Source organism: Eleutherodactylus coqui, chromosome 2 (assembly GCF_035609145.1).
Source record: "Eleutherodactylus coqui strain aEleCoq1 chromosome 2, aEleCoq1.hap1, whole genome shotgun sequence".
NCBI lineage: Eukaryota > Metazoa > Chordata > Amphibia > Anura > Eleutherodactylidae > Eleutherodactylus > Eleutherodactylus coqui.
Window position 1 is genome coordinate 235,895,606 of NC_089838.1, and position 18,692 is coordinate 235,914,297.

Genomic DNA, 18,692 nt, shown 5'->3' on the forward strand with positions numbered 1-18,692 from the left:
ACATTTATGTCTTGGGCATGCAGGATTTGTATGGATTGGGAGCTGATTCCGCTACATCTGCAGGTGGATGCTGGCTGTCTTTGACAGCTGACACCCGCCCGTAACAGCCTGTATACTGTAGTATGTACAGGAGAACTCTGATGTCCGAGCGCTCCTCTTCATACAGTAATATACATATACAGGAGAGAACTCTGATGTCCAAACTCTCCCCTGCTTAATGTTAGAAACATGTCAGGTGAGGTCGACATGGGAGCTATGCAGGGAAATCTCAATGTTGGATGAGATCGGACACTGGATTGGAAAGGGTTAAAGGACCCTAGTAGAATCATTTTTTTGAGTATGTAAAATTTGCCTTCAGCTTCAATTTTAAGAATCTATATCTAATTATTATTTTTTTTCATTCCTTTCATTTGTGGATATATTAATGGTTTTTAGAATCTGTATCCCTTACCATCATAACAAGACCTTTTCCTCAGGTTGGTGCCTTGGAACAAGCCATGCTCGATGCACTTGTAATGGACAGGGTTGCATTTGTAAAACTTCTCATAGAGAATGGAGTCAGCATGCACAAATTTCTAACAATTCCTAGGCTGGAAGAGCTGTATAACACCGTAAGTTACGTTTCAGAACTCTGTTGAACCAATTAGGTGTTTAACTATTAATTCTAATTGCCATCCGTTGTGCTTTACTATGCTATCCATACATTTTAAAGGGAAATGATCATGCAAAAGTATCCTTTTCTCTTTAAGTGAGAAAAAAGTGTGGGGGGTTTTTGGATTAAAGTGCAAATGTTTGGAATGTATACAATTTAAAAAAATCTATATCCAGTCATGATCACACCTTATTATTGATCATTTCCCTTCATTACACTTACAAATTAGTGTTTTAGTTACCATTTAAGTACCTGGTTTTTTAATGGCTTTTCTATCTTAATTTCACTTTATGATGTCAGTAAATATATGAAATATTGCCATATATTAACTGAAGTCATAAAATTACTCATATGTATTTCTTTTCTCCATTAAAGAAACAAGGTCCTACTAACCCAACTCTGTTTCATCTTGTCCGAGATGTTAAGCAGGTAAATTCAAACATTGTCTCCTGTTGTTTAATGTCATGTCATAGTTCTTGTTTTGTGTTAGGCACTACTGTTTTAAAGCCTGTCCATTATCTCAGTTTGCATTCATAGTAGACATGAATGCACGAAATTTTGTAGTGTATAGGCCCATTTACCCAGAGCAATGATCGCTCAAACGACAGTTTGAGTGACAGCTTTGAGCGACAATTTAGCATAAACTATTAAGTAGCTACTCAGCTACTTAAGAGCAATTAAGTGTGCAAATGAAGACTCAGCTGAATGCAGTTAATAGCCTGAGGGCTCTTATCTGCTTTCAGTTCCTTTGTTCTCCAGCAGGAAACAATGCTATAAGCACTTCCTACGGAGAACTGCTGATAAGGTTGAAGGACGATTTTTAGGTTGGACTGAATTTAACGATCAGCTAGCAGTGCACGATGGCCACGCGTTTAGACGCAACGATTATCGCTCAAATGATCGCTTTTTAGTAGTGTGTTTTTGTTTTGTTTTTTGAGCGACCATTGGTCTGTGTAAATGGGCCTTATCTGGTTAGAGCATCCTCCTCACAGTGCAGCACCTCTCATTATTTGCATATCTCAATACTTCGTTCCCTGCAAAATCCAATAATTAGAAAATGGGGAGAATTGGGATTGCAGGTGCAGCTTTCCTGTCTGTAAAACTACATGCTGGGAAGGGAAGCAGAGGTAGAACACTCTGAGCCAAATCAATTGTCTCTATCTAGAAGAGCTGAGCAAAGAAAGCCATAGCAGCAGCATCATTGGAGAGGGTCCTGATATATAAAAGCTTCATTACAATCTAGCTCAGATATAGGGTAGATTTAGGAGTATCCTAACATTCCGATCTCTTCAATCCTGAATATTTGCATAAGTGATCCAAATGAAAAGAGAAAATCAGATTGAACAACTGAAAGCAAGGGGCGTAAGAGAGAAACCAGTATATGAGGAGATGCTTGTGCGTGTGACATAATGTTAGAGTTTTATTTTCAGTCGTTCAAGATGGTGATTTTGGGAATAGCATATTTTATTTTGTGCTGCCTATTTCAGGCAATTTACACTTGTCAAGTACATTTCATATTCTTTCATGATTATTTTAAAGTGCCACTAATTCAAGGCTGCAGTATGTATGAGAACAGGAGTTTAAATACCTTACATAATCATATGGAATATCCAAAAGACACTTGTGGTCTAGACTAAAGCAATTGGTTTTATTTTATTACCTACTATTGATTTAAGTGGGATTTTCTGAGCTGCAATTATGCATAGTTGGGCTCCCTTTCATCTTTTCTTTTGTTTTGCCAAGGATTTGGAGAAGACTTTAGGAAAGAAAAATTTAAACTTTCTAGTTGATGGGTTACTGAATGGAAAGTTGTTTGCTCCATTTGGTTCCGTTTTTGTTGTCGAACAGCTCACATTTTAAATGAGCCCGTGCAGAAGAAAAGAAAGATAAGACACAATGGATCTGTTAAAAATGGCTGTAAATGGAACGAAGCTGAAAGAAGGATCTGTTAAAAATGGTCTGTTTTCTCGACAGATTTGTCTACTGGATCCATTAAAATGGAAACTGATTTCCATTTAGTTCCGTTATTATTCCCTTTTGCTGTCCGTTTTCTAAAAAAAAGTAAATAAATGACTTCTGTTGACATAAAGCAAAAATGCTAATGTGCACAAACCCTAAAGTGCCAGTGTAATCTGCTCAGGAAAAAAATTGGATTTTAATTCTGCCATGTGAATATACCCTTAGGGCTCATGTCCATGGGCATATGGGTAAAATGCTGTGGGTGGCCTGCATCGGGTGTCTGTGTGATGCTGGCAGAGACCGCATATGGGAGGGGAGTGTGACCATGTATCTCGTGCATGTGATCATGCGCAGTGCAACTTTTTTTTTGTGTGGGTTTGTTTTTTTTTGTTTGTTTTTTTTAAAATTCTCTGCTATGTTTTATAGGGTGCTTGTGTATGAAATTTTGCATACACTGCCCATAGAAATGTATAGGGCTCATGCTGTGTGGTACACCAAGAAATAGAGCATGCTACGATCTATTTCTTGCATGTGTCTACACACTCATGTGAGTGGATCAATTAAAGTCTATTTACTTTCATGGTCTCCATTCACTGCATGTCACACGGCCGTACATCGCATGCGTAATACACAATGAAAACATGCCTGTAGACATGAGCCCTAACATTGTGTTTCTTGGCATGTCATATATGTTGTCCTTTTGGATCTTTCCTTTTTTGCTAAGAAAATGCTGGTCCACTGATTCTTAGACTTTTAAGAGATTTTATTTGCCTGGCTGAGAATAAAGCCCCATTTACACTGAAGTTTGAGTGATAGTTTTGAGCGATCATCTTTGCTTACGAAAACAATATAGCTGTTCTGCATAAGCAAACAGCTGCATTGTTCTCAGAGCTTACAACTCGCATCCCGCTGTGAACTACCAGTGGGACACGAGCTGAAAGAATCTGATCAGCGCTGCCTACTGTGATAACAGCCTGCACCGCTTATAAGAGTTCATCACTTAATTCTAGAAGACTAGAATTGAGCGAGGAACGAATCGTGCACGAAAACTGCACAATGCCAGTGCATTAAGATGCAATGGTTATTGCTCAAAAGATGGCTTTGAGCGAGAATCGTTGTGCCTAAATGGGCCTTAATAGTCTGTAAAGCACTTAAAATGTTCTTATCTATCTATGCAATATATTTAACACTGTATTGTTGGTTGTAGGGCCATCTTCCTCCAGGCTATAAAATTACTTTGATTGATGTTGGGCTCGTCATTGAGTATCTGATGGGTGGCACCTATAGATGCACATACACAAGGAAGCGGTTTAGAATCATTTACAACAATCTTCATGCTGGAAATCGGGTTGGTACAACAGTATTTTCTTAAAGCACGACCTTATGTTAATATTGCCGTTTTATGTTGCGTGGTTCTGCAGTGCTAACAGCGAGTAGGGATCTCGCAGTGACAGTAATGTTGCATTCTTTGCAGAGAAGTCAACTTTTTGTTACAGACTTCTGTAAGCAGATTGCTACTGCAACAAAGGCCACTCCACAACCCTGTCCTACAGAAGGAGATCACCTATTTATATGGCCTAAAGTTACTCTGGAGTTTTAAGTGACCCATATAAAGGGAATTCTATTTTACAGCGTTCTGGAAGAAACACTTCAAGCAATACACCTCAAATGCGTAAAACCCATGAATCATTCGGAAGTCGAGCAGATAAAAAGGAGAAGATGAGACACAATCACTTCATAAAAACTGCACAGCCATATAAGCCAAAGGTAAGGCAGATTTATCTTCTTGTTCTGCCTGTTTCGTTTTCTCTAAAAGCCCTCTTGTATCTACTTGTGTTTTTCCAGCCTATTTAGCATTTTGATTACTTTCAGGCCTTTTCACCTCCATGTTTTTTGTTTTATCTCGTATGCCAAGAAAAGCTCTCGACATACAAGCTGAACGTGTCCGTAGGACTTTATTAGCAGACTTATGGAGTCAGTATGCCACCAATACAAAGTATGGCCTAGCACACGATTCCATCCCATGAAGTCCAATAAAAAAAAAAAAAGTATACACTAAAGGGGTTGTCAGGTTACCTGACATTTCTGTAATAGCGCTAAAATAACAAATGGAGCAGCAGTACTTACCCGTCCTCAGCCACTGGGATCCCTCGTGGTGATTGTTGTGGAAGTCACAAGTCTATAGGTGCCAGATTCCACTCGAAAACAGCAGCATCTACAAGAGTTGAATTTCTGCAAATTTCTCACTGTCAAAGTTCTCACTGTGGATTTTGTGATTTTTGCAGCAAATCTGTAACAAAATCTGCTTTGTTACATGTGGATTTTGTCTGGTTTATTGCAGAATTTTCCCTACTCATTGAAAGGGGAGAATTCTGCAATGAAATGCTGAGAATTTAAGATCTGTAACGCAGGTCAGTTCTGCCGCAGATTTTTTAAAATCTTATCCATTGCGGCAGCCAGACTCCCCTTCCTATGGAGCCGCTTCTTTAATGCCTCTGTGCTATGCCAGTTGCTGCACTGGCTGCCCGTCCACTACAGAACTAAATTCAAACTCCTCACACATCCACAAAGCTCTGCGTGGCGCCGCGCCACTGTGCATCGCTTCCCTCCTGACCATACATTACCCAGCCCGCACACTCTGATCTGCTAACACAGTTGTCCCCAACTTTTTTGGCACCAGGGACCGGCTTCAAGCATGAACATTTTTACAAGGCCCGGCAGGGTTGGGCGGGGCTTTGGGTATATGGGGCGGGGTTATGAAGGGGGTTGGAGTTTAGTACATACTTATTCAATTATGACATTTAGAATGTCCTGGCAGTACACACATAGGGCAGTATATAATCTATCCCCCCCCCCCTGCCCAGCACACACATAGGGCAGTATATAATCTATCCCCCCCCCCCCCTGCCCAGCACACACATAGGGCAGCCTATAATTTATCCCCCCCCCCCCCCAGCACGCACATAGGGCAGCAATATAATTTAGCTTCACCCCCCCTCCCAGCACACACATAGGGCAGCATATAATTTCTCCCCCCCAGTAATAGACAGCCCCCCCCAGTAATAGACAGCCCCCCCCAGTAATAGACAGCCCCCCCCAGTAATAGACAGCCCCCCCCAGTAATAGACAGCCCCCCCCAGTAATAGACAGCCCCCCCCAGTAATAGACAGCCCCCCCCAGTAATAGACAGCCCCCCCCCAGTAATAGACAGCCCCCCCCAGTAATAGACAGCCCCCCCCCAGTAATAGACAGCCCCCCCCCAGTAATAGACAGCCCCCCCCCAGTAATAGACAGCCCCCCCCCAGTAATAGACAGCCCCCCCCAGTAATAGACAGCCCCCCCCAGTAATAGACAGCCCCCCCCCAGTAATAGACAGCCCCCCCCCCCAGTAATAGACAGCCCCCCCCCCAGTAATAGACAGCCCCCCCCCAGTAATAGACAGCCCCCCCCCAGTAATAGACAGCCCCCCCCCAGTAATAGACAGCCCCCCCCCAGTAATAGACAGCCCCCCCCCAGTAATAGACAGCCCCCCCCCAGTAATAGACAGCCCCCCCCCAGTAATAGACAGCCCCCCCCAGTAATAGACAGCCCCCCCCCAGTAATAGACAGCCCCCCCCAGTAATAGACAGCCCCCCCCAGTAATAGACAGCCCCCCCCCCAGTAATAGACAGCCCCCCCCCCAGTAATAGACAGCCCCCCCCCCAGTAATAGACAGCCCCCCCCCAGTAATAGACAGCCCCCCCCAGTAATAGACAGCCCCCCCCCAGTAATAGACAGCCCCCCCCCAGTAATTAGCGGCCCCCCTCCCCAGTAATTAGCGCCCCCCCCCCCCCCCCCCCCGTTAATAGGCAGGCCCCCCCCCCCCGGTAATAGGCAGCCCCCCCCCCCCCCCCCCCGGTAATAGGCAGCCCCCCCAGTAACAGGCAGCCCCAACCCCTCAGTAATAACCAGCCCCCCCCCCAACCCATATACTTACCTCCTCCCTGCTGTCAGCGTCGCTCCCTCTCTGCTTGCCCAGACGTCAGTGTGCAGCCCTGCACGCTTCCTCCCCGAGTCCTCTCCTGCGGAACTAATGAGCACAGGACTCGGAGAGGAGGATCCTGCTTGCACACAGACGTCAGTGTGCACCAGGACCAGCGCGATTACCAGCGGGGAGCTGCGGCGCCCCCCGCTGGTAATCGCCTCAGTGGTCAGTGGCGTCAGCACGCCGCGGGCCACATAGCACAAGGCAGCGGGCTGGATTCGGCCCGCGGGCCTTGTGTTTAGAAGAAAAGTTTTGCGGACCGGCGCTAACCACCTAATGGCCCGGCCCCGGTCCGCGGCCCGGTGGTTGGGGACCCCTGCGCTAACATATTCAGACTACAGGAAGAAAAAAAGAAACACAGCAGCACTCCAAGGGTTCAGCCACACCGCTGGTGCAAGGTACAATGCAATAGCCCAGTTAGGGTCCCGACTCCCTGGGTCCACTGTTGATCAGCAATGTAGAGAGGAGGAACTAGGCAGCATTCATTGAAGTCTTCTTTATTAAATAGCCATGAGAAAGCAAGCAGCCACGTATCGACCCTGTGCTCGGGTCTTTATCAAGCTTGATAAAGACCCGAGCACAGGGTCGATACGTGGCTGCTTGCTTTCTCATGGCTATTTAATAAAGAAGACTTCAATGAATGCTGCCTAGTTCCTCCTCTCTACATTGCTGATCAACATATTCAGACTAGACGCCCTCCTAATCCAAACCTTACATTCTCACATCCAGGACTCGACCTGAAAATATGTCCTTGGGCAGCATCGGCGTCTTATACATCGGGAGCTTTTCTCCTGCGCATATGTTAAACTGAGACAAAGCAAATATCATGTGAACAAGCATTTATGTATGTATTTAGGCTTGTTTTCAGTCATCTGTAGATCTGCAGAACGAAGCCCTTTGTAATAATGTTGGTGCAGCCAGGATTATAACCTAGTAGGGCATTCCAATTTATTGGAGACTCCGTTAGATTTCTAAATTGCTGTCAGCATGGTCTTCTATTGTTGCTAATGTGTGGAGAGCCAATTTTAATCCGATCGATGGAAAGAAACTCATGTAGTATAAAACCACATGTGACACTGCCATTTGAGTACAGTTTTCCTCGTTCATGCTACAAATAAAGACTTAGGTAATTTGTAAATGAGGTTACCTAATTGTTGGTATGGATTAATTGTCTATATGTATAACCAATTAGCAGATTACTGGAACAAGATCTAGTTATAGCATAGCGTTATCAGATGAGCTTCTAATGGGTAATATTTTGCAATTATAGTGTTTTGCTTTCATGTTGGAGCAAGGTTTGTTACAAGTTAGGCTAACTTTACACGAGCAAGAGCCGTATCGGGCCATGAATCCCAACCCAATATCGCGCTCACCCGCATGCTATATTTCCATGGATGTGAGGCGTTTATATCAAAACCACCTTGCATCACTTCGTGGGAAGTAGCGATCCTACGCTGTGCCGACGGCGGAGGATCGCTGAGTTTCTCCCGTTGTTTTCAATAGGGAGACCTCGAATGCACCTCGCATGTGGTGCGACGCTGTCACAGGCCCCATTGAAAACAATGGGCGATCTGATGGCACTCCCGAAGATAGGACGTGGCGCTATTTTTTTGCATTGCACTGTGTATGATATTTGTGCAAGATTTATATGTCTCACAACGACAAATCTTGCACAATTTTTTTTTTTCCTCGGACGTGTGAAAACTGCCTTATAGGGAAATCTTATTTTTGCAGCCTACTGTAATTATTGGGGACTTGATGAAAATCTAAAAAACTGCTTCTCTTGTAAATTGGTGGGATAGGTAGTATCAGAATGCTGCTTGTCAAATGAGACCTTTCTTTTATAAGGATTGAATCAGAATGCAGGATGTGATCCAACAAGACTTTATCTTGTGCTTGATTAAATAGTAAAATTATGTAATTTCCCCCTGTGCAATTTGTATATGTTGCACACAACATTTTCAGCATTTTTTGTCTTTATGCCCATATTACAATACCTTACTAGAGGATATTTTTGTGCTATCAGCTAATTAAGTAATTATCCTTTGATCATCTGTCCAATTATTTATCATTTTATTGGTTCTCCTTTCAGAACTATTGTTTCTAGTTTGTGCTAAAATTTCCTGATGTACTTTCTTTGCAGTTTAATTAAACTATATGTTTATATTGTATAGCAAGATGCTTCAGCTGATGAGGGGAAAAAGAAAAGGGTCAAAGACGAGATTGTGGACATTGATGATCCTGAAATGAAGCGTTTTCCTTACCCATTTAATGAACTACTGGTTTGGTCAGTGCTGATGAAGAGGCAGAAAATGGCCCTTTTCTTCTGGCAGCATGGAGAGGAGTCTATGGCTAAAGCTCTAGTTGCCTGTAAATTGTGCCGCTCTATGGCGTATGAAGCGAAGCAGAGTGATGTTGTGGATGACGCATCTGAAGAACTGAAAGAACATTCAAGGTATTTCTCAGAATTTGCTTTAGGAACAAAACACAGGTTTATCATTTAGTGTGGAGATGTTCCCTTTCATTTATCTTGATGTATTTAGTCTCAAATATACAATCCACTAGCAGTTTTTAGTACAGAAAGTATGATTCACAGCAAAAAAACGGATTCAGTTCTGGGTTAAACAAAAATACATCTTCAATAAATATCAAAGGTGATCTAAAATATGGGACAACAGACTTGCAGATGTAGGTGTGCAGGCATATTAATCATGGTAACCACTGCATTCATATATGTAATTCATTAAATAAATATTCAAGAGTCCATGCATAGCACAGTGACATAATATACAAAGCACCCATAAATAACCTACATCTACGTATAAAACACACTTCTCAGCCTGATATCTCGCTCGCCTGTGTGAATGTAGCCTTAAGGTGTGATAAACGTAAGAGTTTAATAAGGGTGGATTTAATTGGTCCACCCTCTTCAGTTAGATAACAAGTGTGGTCTAATTTTCCAAAAAAACACCAAAGACTGTGGGGTATGGTTACTCCATACACTTGATAAGATCAACTACATTCTTAAATTTGTTGCAAGCCCCGTGCAATTTTGATGGCTTTGTACGAGGGGCGTTCAATAAAGATTTCCCCTGAGACGCTTCCTGTGGACTGAGAGCAACGAAACTTGGCACAGTTATCAGTCCTTCTCTACATAGGTGCCACCCAGGGGGACACAGGTCTCCCATCTTTTTATGGTACTGTAAATGTCTCGCTTGTAGAATTCGACAGGTTGCTCCAAAAGCCGCGATGTGACTTCAGAAATCTCATCATCTGCAAAATGCTTGCCCTTTAAAAATGAATTAATTGTTGGAAAGAGGTGGGAGTTCCGATGGTGCGAGGTTGGGTGAATAAGGAGAATGCGGTAGAATTTCTTACCTCAGCAGCTTCCATCTGGGCAACATGTGAGTTGTGAACTGGGCATTGTCTTGCAGAAGGCGGACATCTTTGGTGAGCATGCCACGTCTCTTGGTTTTGATGGCCTCTCCCAATTTCCACAGCCCCAGTAATCATGGTACCCTTTGCTAGATTCCAAAAGACTGTAAGCATGACCTTGCCTGCCAGGGGGTTGGGCTGGACTTTAGTCTCCAGATCATAGTGATGGACCCAGCTTTCATCCTGTGTGATCAGTCTGTTGAGTCCTCCTGGTTTTCATGGCACATCGTCAAAAGACCCTGGGAGCATTCTACTCGTTCCTGCTTCTGGAAAGGTGAGCCCACACTAATCTTGCCATTTTCGGCTAGGTCACGAATGGTTACGCGGTGATTTTCCAAAATATCAGCCTCTAGTTGCTGGATGGTGTGTTCATCAATAGCGAAGTAGGATCGCCCTGGAATTGGAGCAGTTTCCACCGAAGTCTGACCATGTTTGAATTGACGATGCCAGTTCTTGACTACATCATATGATGGGGAATCCTCCCCATAAACCTCTTTCATCTCATCGAACGTCTCCCTTGGTGTGCAGCCTTGATGACTTCTCTGTATTCCACTGGGCCCATTATCGGACTTTGCACCACTTCAGCACCTGTAGAAGAAAGACGTTATCAGTTCAGAGTTGCAAATTGGCATGTAACCTATAGAGACTTATATCCTCACACGTGCGGTTTCAGCATCCTGCAATAAATAGAAGTGGGTTAGGTGAAATCTTTAATAAACGCCCCTCGTAAGTAACCATAATAATGGTGTTTTAAGTATTTGTGCTATTGGTATATTTTGATCAATGCATTAATGAAACAGTACTGTTGCGTATTTTACATTTTGTCACCCTCTCCAGTCAGTCTTGATAGCTGTGATCGTTATTATGATAGCGGTATCAATATACCATTCTCTTCCGTTCATTGTTCACTATTGATCATGGCCACGAACCACCTAGAAGTTTTATAATCCTATACAGTTAACCTTATTAAACCTTTTTTACAGTGAATTTGGACAGCTGGCAGTAGAATTGCTGGATCAGTCCTTCAAACAAGATGAAACCATGGCCATGAAGCTTCTCACATACGAACTGAAGAATTGGAGTAATTCTACCTGCCTAAAGCTTGCTGTATCTTCTCGACTTCGCAATTTTGTTGCACACACTTGTACTCAAATGCTGCTGTCGGACATGTGGATGGGAAGATTAAACATGAGGAAGAACTCCTGGTATAAGGTAATGCTGCACCCCCTCCCTAACAAATTTCTATTTTGCAAAGTAGTTACACTTTATGAATGTTCTCATTTGTTCCATTAAGTACGGAGAAGCATCTTAAGTGTCACTGTCTTTAGGGAAATTTGGACCACAGGCTACATGCTGGGGGGGGGTAATTTTTGTTCTACTGTCGTTTGTTTTATAATCCCCTCTGCAACCAATAAATGGTGTTGGCAGCCATATTTTGTTTAGTCCGCATGCTGTACCTGTTGGACTGCCCTGTTTGTCTTTTACACTTTGTGGTTTGATTCTTCACTGCCAAGATATTTGACTGTAAACAAGAATATTCTCATTCGCTGACAGCAAAGGCGACAATGTAATAAGTGAGTGTTTTTTGTTTACTGACGGTAAAGAAATGTCTTGAAAAATAGTGATGAATTAAAGCACAAAACATATTAGAAAATTGTAGAACCTTTAATTTATACGTGGATTAAGCTTTAGTTACGTAAAGCTAGAAAATGCCTTTAGGGTTAATTGGGTTATACCACAATCGCCTTTTATCTCCTATCCATTGGATAGATTACAAGTCTGACTAGTGGGGGTGTTGCAGTGGAGACACTCAGCGATCTTGTGCCTTTCTGATGTGGAGATTGAATTGAGTAGCGGTCAAGCATGCATGATGCTGCCCCATTCATTGTCAATGGGACTGCCAGAGATGGCTGGGCACTTGTACTCCAATGTCTGTCAGCCCCATTTGAAATGAATGGAGTGGTGCTGCACATGTGTAACCATCGCTGCATTCAATTTCCACATTGCTGCCGATAGGTGCAGTGAGTCCTTAGTGTGGAGTAGAGTGGGACATGGGACTTCCCTGTTCTCCGGTGGGGGTCTCATCGTTGAGACCCCCACTGATCAGACTTGGCATATCGGCAGGTGATAAATCGATAGCGGTACAACCCCTTTGACTAAGAGAGAACTTAAACTGTATGTATAATTATCAATCCATTGCAAAATTTGCATTTGTTCCATGCAGATTTGACATAAATGAAAAGCGGGGCGAAGACTGAAACGCATTGTGAACCTAGCTTAATGAGGTTACAATTGCAGTAATATTGAAAAATATGAATTTAGCCTCAAGCTGCATAATATTTTAGTTTAGTTGGGCCAGGTGAAATGTCGCTCAGCAGCAAGCAATGCTGTCACACCGCCAGGACAACCAATATGTTAAGCTTTGTGCTAACAGAAATCTTGTCCTGCAGTACGTTCCTGCCAACTATGCATTGTGACCGCACAAAAGCTTGCATCTTTTTTTTTTGTCTTGCATAAATATCCTATTTGTTCAATTTTTTTTTTTCTTTTAGATGTATTTACATTATTTTAAAGAGCTCTCATTGTCTTTGTGCTATTCTACTCTATGCATGTCAATGGTTAAACTGCAAGCGGAAGAAGAAAAAATATTCCTGCTTATTTTTCTTTGTTCTTATTAATACATTAACTGTGCCAAACATATTTTTGTACAAAAGCTGAAAAAGTCAATATTGACCTTTTACTCTGTGTGATCTATTATGCACTAAGTGTGCAACATAGTAGGTTGATCTGTGTGATTTGCAATAATATAAAGATGGATAAACCTCAGCACTTTAGTAATGAAGTCATTTTGACCCATATACACCTTTTTTTCCCCCCTTTTTATAATTTAGGTGATTTTGAGTATTTTGATCCCTCCTGCAATTCTCATGCTTGAATATAAAACAAAGGCAGAAATGTCTCATATACCACAATCTCAGGATGCCCATCAAATGTCAATGGATGACAGTGAAAATAATTTTCAGAATGTACCAGAAAATATTGCTATGGTATGTATGACGTAATAAAGGGTATCTATAAGTCAATTCATGTGGGACACATAAGACGGTAGCAGCAGTTAGTAGCTCATGACGTACACATTGTGTAGCATAGGTAGTTGGGTATGTATGTGTGTATATGTGTATATATATATATATATATATATATATATATATATATATATATATATATATATATATATATATATATAAATATTTTTTGGTTATACATTTGGTTACCATCAGTGTAATTGGCCAGACTCGGGCAGATGTGTTCAGTCGGCAGTTCCTGTTCATCTTCTACACAGGGAAAAAATGTCAGCCTGAATGTAGGTTTGCTGATTGTTTTCTACCAGAAGAATACTATTGATATTTGTTGGGACACTTTTCACTACGGTTTTTATTTTCCTTTTAAAACAAAGGACTGAGCAGAGTATCTTAAATAAGAATGATAGTGAAAACCATACTTTTTTGACATAGGACGGATTAGATTTTTAATGTATATAACAATTTTTCATTTTCAGAATGTGTTTAAGGAAGTTCAGTCTTTCGACCATACAGATGTGAAGACTGAAATTGAGACTCAAACAAAAACCCGTCGGCTTCCCATTACCCAGAAGTTCTATGCATTTTATCATGCGCCAATTGTGAAATTTTGGTTTAACACCGTAAGTATGAAAATGATGTAAAAGCAAATGCTTTTGTCTGCTGAGTTTTCTCTTCCTAGTACATATCATCCTTGTCCTGTCCATATATGAACGATGATTACTGGGCATTAATAGTTGTGCTCAAAAATGTCAAAATGTTTGCTTCATTTCCTTTTGCACATACTTTCAGGGATTAAAGGCTACTACCACCTTTGTAATGTAAAAAAAAATGTCCCAATACCAGTAGAGAGATGGCTTCATCGACCCCTTTGTGTTTTTATTTGATTTAAAGTGTCTTTAGGCTTTTTGTGATTGTTCTCAGCAAGAGAAACCAAGGAATCTTGTAGATATACCTTTTAATGTCTAACAAAAATACATGATGTTCGTGCGAACTTTCGAACCAACGCAGGGTTCTTCTTAAATGAAGTAGATTCGAAGAGGCATGCATATTTATACACACATGCTTATGACAAGGCACAGATATGGATGTGATTGGCTTGGAATGCTGTAACAGAAGCACAAATGTTTTTAACTAGACACTGATAAGGGAGTGCAGGTTTTTTGGTCCCTGAATTACTGTTTGGGGGGTCAGCAGGCCAGCAGTGTTATCTGTGCTATAGATATCTCATACCAGTCACGCATATATCCTCGTGAACAATTTAACCCACTATTCAAAGTGTCAAGTTATTATAAATTTATATTCGTGAATTCTACTATGACATTGTGACTTGAAACCGCCCTTCAGTATCATAACTCTCATATGTTCTATGTCCTGTCCATAACTAGAAAAGTGCTCGGCCACAGGTTATTCTGTCCTTCTCCATTTAATCGTGTGGCGATGAGATCTTTGCCTCGCTTTCAGTTTTTGTCCTGTTTCTCCAACATAAAGGCCCCCAACAGGACATTTACTGCACAGGATCAGGTACACAACATTGGACGAGGAACATGTGAATGTCCCTGGGATCTTGTAGTCCTGCTGTGTGTTGGGGATTTGTATTCTGTCCGCAGTCAGTACATGCGCGCAGGTCTTGCAGCTCCTTACATTGCAGGGATAGGTGTGTCAGAGGGTAATGCACTCCTGATTATAAAGTTCCTCAAATTTGGAGGTTACCTGTATCATAGCAGGGGAGGGTCTGGGAATATGGTTTTCAGACGGTCATCCTTGTGTAGGATGTGATGGAGTTTCTTTGCGGTTTTCCTTAGTATCTCTAGCTGCGAATTGTAGGTCACTACTAGAGGCACACGATTGTTTCTTTCCTTCTCCTTCTATTGGAGTACTTAATTCCTGGGTATCCTGGTGGCTCTGGTGATTCGGTCATCAATTGAGGTGGGATGGTAGCTATGATTTAGAAATGTCCTTTTAAGATGATACAGATGTTCCTCTCTGTCTGCTGGGTTGGAGCAGATCCAGTTGTATCTGATGGCCTGGCTGTAGACTATGGACTTTTTGATGTGTTTAGGGTGGAAGCTGTCCCATCTGAGCTATAGGAATACTGCAACAGAAACACAATCACATCCATACCGGTGCCTTGTCATACGTATGTGTGTATAAATATGCATGCCTCTTTGGATCTATTTCATTCAAGCCTGAGGAAGAAACGTGTGTTGATTTGGAAGCTTGCATGTACATCATGTATTTTTGTTGGCCATTAAAAGGTATCATATCTACAAGATTACTTGGTTTCTCTTGCTGGGAACAATCACATTTTGCTCTACTGGCTAACACGGTACCAAACCTTTTTTTCTTTAGGCTGTTTTGCATGTTCCGTTCTCTGTACCAGAAAACAGCAGTGCTTTCACCCCTGGGAGTGTGAGATTTCATTTACACAACCTGCTATTGTCTATAAGGGCTATCTAGTCTGTTAGGCATCTTATTATAATAGTAAGAAAATACTGCATTGGGTTGATCTGGGAATAAAGTAACTGATTGTGTGCATAACCAGATAAACGTGAAGGCCAGAATGTGTGTCTCTTCAGAGAACTAAAGGAAGCCTTTTGACTGAAGTCAATTTGGAGGATGCTTTACAAACCTAAAAATACAAATGAGATAACAGGATTTTTGGTATAACTTACCGTAAAATCACTTTCTTGTCCACATCATTGGGGGACACAGCAAGACCTTGGTTCTGTTTATGTATAGGGGGAGTCCGGGGTTTCACCTTCGACAGGGAGTCTGGGGCTGTAGATCTGCCTACTGGCGCCCCTCTGGTCTGCTCGGAGATGCTGAACCACTATGGGTCCGATCCCTCTCGAGGCAGTCGAGGAAGCACAAAGGCGTCTAATGCTTTTTAGAAAGACTGGATTGCTAGTTCAGATAGCCGTCTGCATGCGGACATGGGTAGCTCATGTCATCTGTGATGCATAAATGATTCCTGTTGAGACGGAATTCCCCGGTGACCCTGATTTGGCTGCAGAATGGGTCACTAATTCTCCTCTATGGGGGATGGCTGGACTGCTGCTGTAATGAGTACTCGGTAATTTCAGAGCAGTCTCCAACTGCCCTCCTAGAGCACTCTCCACAGATCCTCCCTACGCAGGTACAATGCGTAGGTTTATGGTCCAATTTTGGAGCCCGTCCGACATCTGCTTTGCTAATCTGAAGAGTTGGGATGCATCCTCTAGTGTTTTGGTTGGCGAAAGTCAACTCACTCTCCAGCTGATGTGCCTCCCCTCAGATTGAATCTGCATCAGCAGAGTATTTGCTGGGGGTCCTGAGCAACTAAGTCAAAACCAGTTCATTTCTATTCCTTCGCAAGTCTATTACACTGGGGGCTGCTGTGGGGTGTCACTAATATACTGGGGGCCGTTGTGGGATGTCACTAATATACTGGGGGCCGCTGTGGGGTGTCACTAATATACTGGGGGCCGCTGTGGGGTGTCACTAATATACTGGGGGCCGCTGTGGGGTGTCACTAATATACTGGGGGCCGCTGTGGGGGTGTCACTAATATACTGGGGGCCGCTGTGGGGGTGTCACTAATATACTGGGGGCCGCTGTGGGGGTGTCACTAATATACCGGGGGCCGCTGTGGGGGTGTCACTAATATACTGGGGGCTGCTGTGGGGGTGTCACTAATATACTGGGGGCCGCTGTGGGGGTGTCACTAATATACTGGGGGCCGCTGTGGGGGTGTCACTAATATACTGGGGGCCGCTGTGGGGGTGTCACTAATATACTGGGGGCCGCTGTGGGGGTGTCACTAATATACTGGGGGCCGCTGTGGGGGTGTCACTAATATACTGAGGGCCGCTGTGGGGGTGTCACTAATATACTGGGGGCCGCTGCGGGGGTGTCACTTTTACCGCTGGGGTATGTTTACATGTAGTGGAAATGGGCAGGGCCATTTCAAAATAGACGGCGTGCAGTTTTTGACTACTTTTTGGATGTGAAAAATGCTGAAGACATTCTGCAGTATTTCCACATCCAAAAAGCAGTCAAAATCTGCACACTGTCCATTTTGAAGCTGCCCTGTCCTTTTTAGAATGACGGGGGTAAAATCATACGTCGTGATAAGCCCCGCCCCTTGACATGTTGGCACTTTGCAGCCCAAAACCCACTTATTTATCGCAGTTTGGGCACTCGGTCTCTAAAAGGTTCGCTATCCTTCTGACTAGCCCACACACTCGAGTATTGTTTTATATTAATGGTTGAACAGTAGAGTGATCGATCTAGTATTATAGTGTGATGTATTGTTTTACCTCGTTGGTTTTTATTTACCACAACAATTTAATTTTCTTCTTCTTTTTTCAGCTATTTTATTTGGCATTTCTCATGCTTTTCACTTTTGTGGTTCTTGTGAAGCTGGAGCCATTGCCTTCTGCCCAAGAGTGGATTGTCATTGCCTACATTTTTACCTCAGCAATTGAAAAAATTCGAGAGGTTAGTATTTGATTTTTATGAATGTTTTAAAGAGTTCTGAAAAAACAAAAGTTGTGTTTTGGTTTTTTTTTTTTGCTTTTTTACTTAAAAAAAATACTGTAATGCAAACGTTTGTTTAGAGACATATTTGAGACTACAAATATCTTGTAAAAATCCATGTTTTCAGGGCAGAAGTGAACGATGTAACTATGCAAGGCTTTTGACCTCTTCCATGGTGCTACTTGTTTTGGCCGGTGTGAAACTGACCGTCTAGTGCTTCTTTACAGGCGAAGCTTACTACAATTGCAGCTATCTTTTACATGAAATCCTTGCTAGCAAGTATATTCAAAATATAAAAATATATACATCAAACTCCTTTCATTTAGGGCTCATGCCCATGGCTGTGATGGACTCCGCCAGCAGAATATCGCAGCGGAGTCCGTCACGGCCCCCCCCCCCCCCCAAGGACCCCATACTGGCCTCCAGAATCCGTTGTGTGCATCCTGCCTGATGCTCCGATGCGCAGGGCAGCGCATGACATGGCTGGCGGTGGGCAGGGTCGCGTACTCACACGATACTTCCGCTCTGCTGATAGTGGAAGTATAGCGTGACGGCCGGCTTCCATTGACTACAATGGAAGCCGACCGCGTGTATTCCCGTGGCAAATAGGATGTGCCAGTGTGAACACTGAGCTATTAGGTTCAAAGCAACCGAATAGCTGCGTGTTACTTGCGGTGGAAATTCGGCCGTGGGCATTAGCCGTTAGGTTCCATTCACATCGCAGTATTCTGGTCTGTGTTTTACATTAGTATTTGTAAGACTAAACCAGGATCGAGTCCAAAATACGGACGATGTGCAAACCTCTTCTCTATATTTGTCTCGCATTTTCCACTTCTGGTTTTGGCTTACAAATATTTATGAAGAATACTGACCAACATATTGGTGCGAAAGTAACTGAAGAATTACTTAAAATGTGTGATGTTGATATGGGTCCTTTTTATTTTTCTGATGTTGATATGGGTACTTTTTTATTTTTATATACTACTTTTTCATATGGATAAATAGAATTGACTAGATTACG

At 42.6% G+C, this 18,692-nt stretch overlaps 1 protein-coding gene across 1 annotated transcript in view; it reads left to right on the forward strand.

Moving 5' to 3' along the window:
• The window catches only part of TRPM7 (transient receptor potential cation channel subfamily M member 7), a 105,691-nt gene that overhangs the window by 47,556 nt on the left and 39,443 nt on the right, over positions 1 to 18,692 (forward strand). Inside the window, exons 12-20 of the mRNA XM_066592643.1 lie at positions 477 to 611; positions 1,028 to 1,081; positions 3,819 to 3,959; positions 4,244 to 4,378; positions 8,810 to 9,090; positions 11,054 to 11,282; positions 12,962 to 13,117; positions 13,630 to 13,773; positions 17,504 to 17,632. Coding sequence (XP_066448740.1) covers positions 477 to 611; positions 1,028 to 1,081; positions 3,819 to 3,959; positions 4,244 to 4,378; positions 8,810 to 9,090; positions 11,054 to 11,282; positions 12,962 to 13,117; positions 13,630 to 13,773; positions 17,504 to 17,632 — 1,404 coding nt within the window. The remainder of the gene's footprint in view (positions 1 to 476; positions 612 to 1,027; positions 1,082 to 3,818; positions 3,960 to 4,243; positions 4,379 to 8,809; positions 9,091 to 11,053; positions 11,283 to 12,961; positions 13,118 to 13,629; positions 13,774 to 17,503; positions 17,633 to 18,692) is intronic.